General features: G+C 46.4%; 1 protein-coding gene across 1 annotated transcript; it reads left to right on the forward strand.

The window, feature by feature from the left end:
• Nucleotides 1-5,543: 5,543 nt before the first annotated feature.
• LOC119306873 (importin subunit beta-1-like) lies at nt 5,544-8,311 on the forward strand. Its single transcript, XM_037582982.1, has 2 exons — nt 5,544-8,011; nt 8,098-8,311. Exons 1-2 carry the CDS (start codon nt 5,544-5,546, stop codon nt 8,222-8,224), a joined length of 2,595 nt encoding a protein of 864 aa, XP_037438879.1. The 3' UTR covers nt 8,225-8,311.
• Nucleotides 8,312-10,725: the final 2,414 nt, after the last annotated feature.

The following is a 10,725-nucleotide window of genomic DNA, read 5'->3' on the forward strand; positions in this document are numbered from 1 at the left end:
ATCATAGTCATGAACATGAACAATGTCCTAGACATCAACAAGGTATAACAGAATTGATATGCTAGATATATTAGCAAGTGCCTGTGAAGTGAGCTGTTGCTGCGGTTGGAGGGCTGGAGTAGTGTGAGGATGGGTGACCTTTCGGGAAGTTTTACCACGAAGTGCGATTTGACCTGAGATTAAGCATATTCACCCGAGATTAAGCCATAGTGAACTCAGATTAAGAAAAAATTGAAAAAAAAATTTAAATATTTTTTTTTGAAAAAATATTGTTACTAATGGCGCACTTCTATGTGGTGCACCATTAGTATACCAGATACTAATGGCGCACCGTGGGCTATTCTAATGGCGCACTGGTGCGCCATTAGAAAAAAAATCTAATGGCGTGGTGCTAGTGGCGCTCCTGTAGTGCGTCATTAGTAGCGAAAACAGGTGCGCCACTAGCAGCCCTTTTTCTAGTAGTGCGTAGCGCACACCGCCGTCTGTGGCTGGGCCGCTCGCTGCGCCTAGCCGCCGCCAAAAAGAAATGAATGCAAAAGGTGAATATGTATTTCTTTATAAATACAAAAAATAAATGTAAGAAATACAAAATAAGGTACGAAGCTAATTGGCCGAACTTGAAGGTAGCAGGGCCAGCAAGACTCTTTAGATCGAAATCCCTAGTTAAGGAGCACTCCTTGCGAAGATCACTCCAACTCCCCCAGGCTGCGACAAGTGGCGCTCTGCATATGTGGCACTTGTCGCAACCTGAGAGTTCTCTTTTTTCGTAGATCCGTTTATTCAAAACGTTTTATCTCTTAAATCGTGTGTCCAAATCTCAAACCGAGATTAAGCATATTGACCTGAGATTAAGCCATAGTGAACTGAGATTAAGAAAAAAACAAAAAAAATTGAAAAAAATAATTTGAATATTTTTTTTGAAAAAATATTGTTACTAATGGCGCACTTCTATGTGGTGCGCCATTAGTATACCAAATACTAATGGCGCACCGTGGGCTATTCCAATGGCGCACCAGCGATGCGCCATTAGTATCCCAGATACTAATGGCGCACCATAGGTGCGCCATTAGAAAAAAAATCTAATGGCGTGGTGCTAGTGGCGCACCTGTAATGCGTCATTAGTAGCGAAAACAGGTGCGCCACTAGCAGCCCTTTTTCTAGTAGTGCGTAGCCCACACCGCCGTCCATGGCTGGCCGCCCGCTGCGCCTAGCCGCCGCCAAAAAGAAATGAATGCAAAAGGTGAATATGTATTTCTTTATAAATACAAAAAATAAATGTAAGAAATACAAAATAAGGTACGAAGCTAATTGGCCGAACTTGAAGGTAGCAGGGCCAGCAAGACTCTTTAGATCGAAATCACTAGTTAAGGAGTACTCCTTGCGAAGATCACTCCAACTCCCCCAGGCTGCGACAAGTGGCGCTCTGCATATGTGGCACTTGTCGCAACCTGAGAGTTCTCTTTTTTCGTAGATCCGTTTATTCAAAACGTTTTATCTCTTAAACCGTGCGTCCAAATCTCAAACCGCTTTCGCCGTTGGATTCCTCGCGTCGAGGTCTTCAAACTAGATCCCATGTTAATAGGTTTTGACGAACTTTTTTTCATGAAAATAACCGGACGAAAAAACCGAACCAGGAGCACGGTTTTTTTCCTTTCTGAAAGAGGGACACCCGTGCCTCTGACGAAATCACAACCGTGCCTCTCGCGGAAGCAAAACCGTGACTCTCATGAAAAAAATAAAAAACGTGGTTTTTTTTCGTTTCCAAGGAGGCACGGCGGTGCTCTCGCGGAAGCAAAACCGTGACTCTCGCGAAAAAACATGAAACACGTTTTTTCTATTCCGAGAGGCACGGTCGTGACTCTCGCGAAAGGAAAAAAACAGAAACCGTGTTTTTTTTTCTGTTTCCGAGAGGCACGGCCATGACTCTCGCGAAAGCAAATTTTTTTTGAATTCTTTTTAGTTGAAAAGCTAGGGAAGACCGGTGGAAAACCAAAATATCGAAAAAGAAACAAAAAAACGTTTAAAAGGCCGAAAACGTGTGCGGAAAAATAAAATAAAAACAAAATCCGGAGGGAGCGTCCAGAGCGCGACACGTGGCGAATGGCTGAGAGCGCGAATCTCCCGAAGAAGCGCTCGTTAATTAGTTGCTCCCTCTTTAGATTTGAGTGACGCCTGGGCAGGCTGGACGTATCGAGCTGGCTTTTCGGCCCACTCGTGGCCCGTTCAATCTTGGCCCGCTCGGTCCTGGCTCGCCAGTGAAATTGGACGGTTCGGTCTGCCAAATTGGGCCCGAAAAAATGTCGGTCCGGTCCGGTCTTTAACCGGGCCGACTGAGCGGACCGAGAAAACACTACGACAGCCACCACCGTTCCTCATCGTCACGGCCACCAGCAGCCCTCGGGTGAACCACCAGCAGCCCTCGGGTAAAGATGGATATATGCACCCTGTTGAAGTTACAATTGTTTTTTCTTACTTCTATAGTTGTATTCAGTTTCTAAAGGCCTTTCAAGCTTTCTATTCTTACGGATATCTGCATTTCCGTACATTTTCTCATGTTGTGGATTTGGAGTGACCAGTATGATTGGGTTCTCCATTAGACATTATCTACAGTCTCCCCGACACTTCTTATTTCATATGCAAGCAGCTAACTGATGTAACATGATTATGTTTTGGGTGTAGCTCTACTTTTTCAAGGATGTTGTTCGTAGCTATAATTTTTTTTAAATATCACATTTTACGGATGATTGTACCTATAATGTTGTTCATATAAGATACAGGGCAAAGTATTTGTGCAACCCCTGTCCCTGCCCAACGTGTTGTGCATTGTAGGAGGAGCAAGCCAACCCCGGTCTGGCATCAAGCCGAGGTGAGCCCCTCCTTCCCATGCATCCTTTTTGTTTGGGAGATGCCGCCTTTTCTTGACTTGGCTTGCTGTCTTGCGTGCAGCCATGTCCAGGTTGGAGCGGTGATGGCAGCTGCAGCAGGACGGACGGCGCCGGCAACAAGCACAGTTCCTCATCTTTGTCTCCGACGAAAAAGATCATCTGGTGACAAAACACCTCCTCCTTCTCTTCTCTGTGTGTGCTCCTCCCATTGATGATAAATAGACAGAAGTTGTTTCAGGACAGGGTATCTTGCCGGGAAACAGACTACGTAGTATGTACTATATGTGCCATTAAAACTGTTTATTGTTATTGCAACTGAAGCTGCATAAAAGGGCTTGCGGTTGTTTATACATTACTCAGCCTCCAGTCTCATTATGTACAAATGACTTGATCTAATCATTATGAAAGACCTGTGGGGTGTGTTGCTTTCTGTATAAATAACTTGCTATAATTGTAGGTTTTGTTCTATTTCTTTTTTTCAAACTTGATGCGTCGAGCTTTGAGCTACTATAATAATTTGATGATCCTTTTTTGGAAGATAGTTTAATAGTGAATTTGACCACTTATGTATAGGTATTTGTTGTTGTGTTATGTATGGAGATGCAGATTCTCAGGCTTAAGGTTTTAGTTTGGTAGTTTTAAGTGTTATTGATTGTTTTGCTGCAACTGGTTGTTGCTCAGCATGATAACCGAAGGAATGCCTCTTGAAAATTGAGATCCTTATTATGTGTTCTTTCTTTGAGATTGGTGTGATGTGAACTTATATTCTTGGTGAAATGTGTACCAAGTTTATTTTTTTGGATTTGGTGTGTTGGACCAAGGGTTGAAGTAGGCAACGCTTGCCAGGGCGCGCTAACTATCTCATTTTTGCGCTCTTAGTACTGAACTTATTGTCAAATGGCTACCTTTTGTGGTCTCATGAAAGCACTGAACTTGAACTTTATGCTGCCTTATATAATCTAATGACGATGTTGAACTCAGATGATGTCTTGCTTCTATTACAAGTGAATTTGTTTCTTTTATTTTGTTGAATGCATATGCTAACGAGGATTCCTACTAACATGAACATTCCTTGTTTGATCAAATTGTTCGGACCGGCACCCTCGCGCCAAGGCGCGATTCCGATCTAGTTCCTTCCATGGCAGCCCTCGGGTGAACCACCATGTCTCCAGGCTTGCCCTTCCCTTCCATTCTCACCTCCCCGTGTCGTCCTAGCATCTTGCCACCGCTCGCCGTCGCTATCGTGAGTGCACGGAAGCCGCTCTCGAGCTCTCGACCATGGCATGGACCCAACCGTTGCACCAATTCCTTCCATAGCAGCGGTATTTCTTGCTATGGCAGCGCTTTTAGACCGTGGAGACAAGTGCCATGGCAGCCACTTCAGCAGAGCAAGCACGCACTGTCGAATCATGGGAGAGCGCTCGGCCGTGATTTTTGGATCGTGGGAGAAATGCTCCGCCGTGACTTTTGGATCGTGGGAATAATGCTCTGCCGTGACTTTCACGTCCAACAGATTACGCAAGTACAGTTCCTTCAGAAAAAAAGATTACACAAGTACAGTAGTGTTTTGGAAGGCTCTAAATTTAGAGGCGGCTTCCTATAATCACGCGTCATCGATCCTATGCTGCCGTTCCTTTTATTGAGCCGAACAGAAAACAGAAAGTATGAGAGAAAATGGGTTTGATCCAAAAATCATGGCGTCATTTGATGGCATTCTCGACGTTAGATTTGATCCCCTAATCAGGGCAAGGCCCGCGTAGAGAAAATCATGGGCTCATGCACGCGCAACATTAGGGCATGTACAATGGTTGATAAGAGAGTCTTATCTTATGTCTTGTATGTAATTTAGAGATGACAAAAAGATTGTCTATAATGGATAATCTCTTCACCTTATATTCAATAACTAGTTATTCTTAAAAACGTGGTTAGACATATATTATGCTAAGAGAAGACAAGTCTTTTTTTATGAGCTCTCTCTTTCACCTCATTATTTATTCTACATGCCCTTACTTGCATGCAACAGAGAAACTGCTAAGAAATACTACATCGTGTGTGCTGGTTCATGGCTACATAAAAAATCAATCAAACAACAGCCGTGCCACCCAGCGCACTTCCACTGCACGTCGCCCTCCTTGCCGCATTACCCTTGCACGTCGCCCACCTCGCCGCTGCACCCGTGCACGTCGCCGCCGATGGTTGTTGGCCGGTCCGCTCGGTCCGGCTCCAGCTTCGCCGCCACAGGTCCGGTCTCTAAAAACAGGACCGCCAGGTTGGTCGGTCCGGTCCCGGTCCGGTCCGGACCGCCGGCGGCCGGTCCAAACTCTGGGTAGGTCAGGGACCGTGTCCACCCTGACCTGGGCTTAGGCCGTCACACGTCCCTTTACGAGGCATACTGCGTTATATATTAGGCGGGCCAGGAGGCCCAGGACTCAACCGACCTCATCTTGCCTTCTGATGAGCGACCCGAACTCAACCGACGGCGATCGGTCTCTCGCGTCCATAATCGCCGCCGCCGCCGCCGCCGTCCTCTATTGACTTCACCGTCCGCTTTGGATTTGCAGTACGTACGTACGTGTTCATCACTTCCCTACAGCTTTTGCTTTTGCTAACCGACGATCGACTTGTGCTTACTACTCGATCCATGTTTGCTGCAGATACATGGATATCACCAAGCTTCTGCTGGACGCTCAGCACCACGACTACGGCATAAGGTCGGTGGCAGAGGCCGAACTCAAGCGGCTCGAGGAGCACGACCTACCCGGCTTCCTCCTGCGCCTGTCGTCGGAGCTCTCCAGCGACCACAGCCCACCCGAGTCCAGGAGGCTCGCCGGCACCATCCTCAAGGACTCGCTGGGTTCCTCTGATGGCAACGTACACCCGATCAATGATCCACTCGTCCACCGGTGGTTGAGCCTTGATCCATCCATCCGATCCACCATCAAGGAGTCGTCGCTCATGACGGCGCTAGCATCTCCGGTCGCCGACGCCAGGCGCACCTCGTCGCAGGTCATCACAAAGCTCGAGTTCATCGGGGACTGGCCGGACCTCCTTGGCCGGTTGCTGGGCAACGCGGCACAAAGGCAGGGCGTGCCGCCTCTAAAGCAGCAGGCCGCCCTGGAGGCGCTGGAGCATGTCTTCAAGGATAGGCACAAGTACCTGCAGCCGGATCAGGTTGACGACGTTCTCAATTTCCTCATCGTGGAGGCGAGCCGCGTGGCGGACGACATAAGCCGCGATGTCCGCCTCGCGGCAATTCGAGCTCTACGTAACGTTCTATGGTATGAAGTTTGGAGAATATGTAAAGACGATGATGAGGGAACCCGTATAATGGCCGCGGTCCTCAATGCTGCTAAATCCGAAGAAACGGAGTTCAGGCAGGCGACGTTCGAGTGCCTTGCTGCGATTGCATCCAGAGATCACACCAAGTTAGAGCCCTACATGGAAACCATACTTGGACTTACAACCCAAGCTTTTAAAGGAGGTGTGGAATCTGTTGCGCTTGCTTCTATTGAGTTCTGGAGCGCTGCTTGTGAAAGAGAGATTAGGCTACAATACTACATGCGCGATGATGATGATGACAACGACGATGATGTCGTCGCTCTAGATTGTGGCTTTCTTGGCAAGCCCCTCTCTGCACTTGCCCCACTTCTTCTAGAAACACTGTTAAAGCAAGACGAAGATGATAGCTTAAAAGACCTATCCACATGCTTTATATATAAAGCGGGGCGAAAGCCTTTCTCGGTAAAAGACCTATCCACAAGTGCTATGGAATGCCTAGGCCTTGCCGCTAAAAGTATCGGGGATGCAATTGTCCCTCCCGTGATGCGGTTTTTTGGGGCTAACATCATAGCGTCAGATTGGCAAAGTCGCAAGGCAGCCACGTTTGCATTAGGTTTTATCCTAGAAGGTCCCTCTCTTGAGAAACTCGCTCCCGTGATCGATCTGCTGCTTGACATGATGAAAGATCCAAACATGCAGGTAAGAGAAACCGCCGCAAGAAAACTCCAGCGGGTGTTTGAGCTTCGGCATTCTCAAGCTAGTTCAAATAGAATCGTAACAAATGCAAACCTTCCTCGGATCATGGATGTGCTGATAGAGAGTACTAAAGATGTTTCAGAAGTGTCTGACAAAGTCTGTGGAGCTATATATTATCTTGCGCTAGGTTACGACGAAGATGCACAATCAAAGTCAAAGTCGAACTCATCAGAGCTTTCACCTTTTGTTGAGCCTGTTATTGACGCTCTGCTTTCTGCTTCGGAACCTACCCCTTTGGGGCTTCCAGCATGTGCATCTGCTTATGAAGCATTGAGTGAGATTGTAAGAGTCGGTAGCACAAGAGAATTTGAAGCTTCCCTAGCTATTAGAGTCGTAATGCCTAGAATCCTTAGAAGATTGAATGTCGTGGTCAATCATGACGGTGTAGTAATTTCATCAGGTGACAGCAAGATGAATCGTGGCCTTCTTGAGTTTTTGCTGTGTGGTCTAGTTCAGCTAATAATCGAGAAGATGGGCAGCTGGGACATAATCGAACGATCTGCACTTAGGGACTCTGCTCAATATGTATTGCTGCTATTGTGCCGTGTCTTAACCAGCAGCGACTGTCCTGGTGCACGTGATAAAGCAGCCCTTGCCATTGGTGCTCTTGCTCATGCCATCGGTCCGGATTTTGGGGAACACATGCCTATGCTCTTGCAGCATTTTACTGCGAAGCGGCTCTCTCCAACTTATTTACATGTGATGTGTGATATCTGCCATGTCTTGGGAGATAAAGTGGCGGTGCCATGGTCTGATCAAATCATGGACGTTCTTTACAAAGGCATGTCAGATGATGTGGCTCTTATACCTTCAATTGTGGCATGCTTTGGAGAGATCGCCCTTGCCATCGGCAGGAATTTTGAGAGGTACCTAGAGACTGTTATGAACATGCTTAAAGAAGCCGCCAACAACGGAAAATATCGTGCTCATGTTTCAGAAGTGGGTAAGGTTGAGTATGGTGACCCGCTTATAGAGGGATTGTTTAAGGCCTACTCTAGCATATTGCGGGGTATAAAGGATCCAATATCTGGGTTTAAGGTAATAGCGGCTCTAATGGAGTTCAGTGAAGCTGTGTGCAAGGAGCAGAGGAGGTGCACATCATTTTCTTCATTGCCTTGGTTCGTTTTGGTTGGCTGTTCCTTGTCATTGACCATGCAGGTGCGTATTTTTGTTTCAGGAGGAATACAAGTGTGGTGCAAGCTGGGGTTGGTGCCTTGTCTGATCTTCAGTCCATTGTTGGGTCATGGATCGAGGACATGATTCAATCTCAGTCAGCAGCCATGGAGGTTGAGGCCACAAATTAAGGCATGCATTTTATTTTCTCAGCCATGGTGATTATATATTTTCTTACGTTCTCTTTTTATGTATGAAATAAGATAAAATTTATGGAATGTAAAATTATGATGCATTCATGTTAAAATATATATATATCCGTGTGTGTGAGCGCGCGCTGAGCTGACAGAAAATCTTCCTAATTTGATGTCATGTCAAGGTTGGTTCCATGCAACAAAATATTCCTTTTATGTCAGTACGAGTAAGCAGGGATCGGTTTTCTGCATCCTGGTGGCACCTCTTCTTGCAATGATAAATCTTGCATGCTTCCATCTTGATCTGCAGGCTTAGCTAGGTGTGTGTCGCTTGCTCGAATCAGTAATCATTCAGTTATTTCCTTCCAACCTTTTTGGGGAAATATAAGCATCTTTTGCTATATATATGATCGGATCCGATTGTCAAAGCAGATTGATTGTTTCAGTTCCTTGCGGTTGCACCGTATGTACATATTACATACTACTTATGTTAATACACCCACATTTGATTACTCCATTATCTTTTATTACATTTTAGCCGTTCGAGGGTAGCAAATTATTGTCATGCAACCTTCCAACTATGGACGATTTAATGTGAATACCTTTTTATTGGACCAAACCAGAGGATTGCTTTAGTAACCAGCGAGTAGATTTGGATGATGTAATTTGCAAAAAATACAATAAAAATTGTACAGTTCTCCTCGGATGTCATTTGACCACAAAACTTGGCAAGCCTCTCTAACATTTGTTGATAATCATTTCTACAAAGTTTTAGATTTTTTCGAAATGTTTTGGGATGTTTTTCTTGCGTGGGTGTAGCATGGGTGCATCGAGGTGGCTCAGCCATTACTTTACTCTAGAAGAATTTGGGTACCGTAGCACTTACACTTGCAGCCATACATCTCAAGAATTTTGGATGATGTAAGAATATTTCAAGGTTGTACATTGTTGATGAAGAATGTGAACGGGGAACGACTCTAGCTACCCCGCACCCCATCAGACACTTCCAATCAACAGGCGCCGCCACAAACTCCCCCCGAGGCAGAATGCGTCTATGAGGAGCACATGGTCGACCTCCGCCAAAATCATCTTGTGCTCGTTGGTGACAAGTGCCGGCGGTTCGAGATGTACTCGGAAGGGGATTACCAACAAGGCCGGGCCGTCTGGAGCTACTGATGAGGCCAGATCGTTTGGAAATGGCCAGCGAGTTGGTCACAATTCTCCATGCGAACACGCGTACCTTTGGAGGAGCAGGGCACCCCCATATGATCTTCAGATGGCTCGACGACCATCTGGTGCCCTGCTCGTGGCTGTTGCCAATGGACACTCGCGCTCGTCCATGGCTAGGCACTGGTGGAATAACCGGTGAGGATACCGTTTTTCTCGGGCGCCCATGCAATGATGTCGCCAGTGAAGCGAGGCAATGTGCGAATGCTACTGATTGCATCATCGTTCGGAGTTAGGAAATGGCGTCAGAGGAGGTCCAAATGCCAATTGACGGCCTAGCCGAGAAGCTCAAGAACTCTCCTGAGCCAGCAGGTTCCTTGCTGGGTGATGGGTTGACGCGACGGCTCAGTAGGCAGCTAGCGGTCACGCCAGATGCGAATGATATGCCCATCGCCAACACGCCAAACAATGCCCTCTTTCAAGAGCTCGATGCCGTACTGGATGCCCTGCCAAGTAGAGAAAGCGTTCCCCAAGAAGAACGTGTCCTCGAGGCGGCCCTCCGGGTAATAGCAAGCCTTAAGCACCTGCGCACACAAGCTATGAGGATTAGTGAGTAAGCGCCATGCCTGCCTGGCGAGCAGAGCCTCGTTGAAGAGGTGGAAAGCCCTGAATCCCAGATTTTGTTCCTCATTAGTTAGCATCACAAATGCAAACCAGATTTATATATTTTTCAGCTAAGGAACCGAGATCTTTCTCTATTAAAACCATATAAAAGTATAAGCAGTGTAGAGCTTCAGAGGTAGTACACGTGCTAAAGGATTTTACGGGATGTTTGAACTGGAATCTGATGGCCGTGGTCGGTTATGGTATCTTGAAAGATAATTCGACTCCGTTTTACTGAAATTCAGGACAACACTATCTATTTGCAAAAAAAAAGATGGAACAGATTCAGGATTCTGTTTTACTCTATGTATATCAAACTAGCTAAAGCTAATTTAGCTCGCTGTGTATAATTGATAGCCAACCAGCACGCGAATCAGTCGTGAATGATCATTCCATACATGCAATGAATCAAGATATATAGTTTCTCATTCGGATCAAGACATATAGTTTCTCATACGTGCAATGGCGGCGAGGTTCTCAAGCGAATGAGTCATGAATGATCATTGCATACGTGTAATTAATCAAGACATATAGGTTCTCATTCGGATCGGAGCATGTAGGATCAACTAGCTTGCTTGTTATTTTCACGCTCTCAGCAGGCTCCGCGTGTTTAGACACTGAACGTGCAGGCAGCACGCCGGAGACCGCTGTATTTGGTTCGTGTTAGC

This window comes from Triticum dicoccoides, chromosome 5B (genome assembly GCF_002162155.2).
Source record: "Triticum dicoccoides isolate Atlit2015 ecotype Zavitan chromosome 5B, WEW_v2.0, whole genome shotgun sequence".
Taxonomy (NCBI): Eukaryota; Viridiplantae; Streptophyta; class Magnoliopsida; order Poales; family Poaceae; genus Triticum; species Triticum dicoccoides.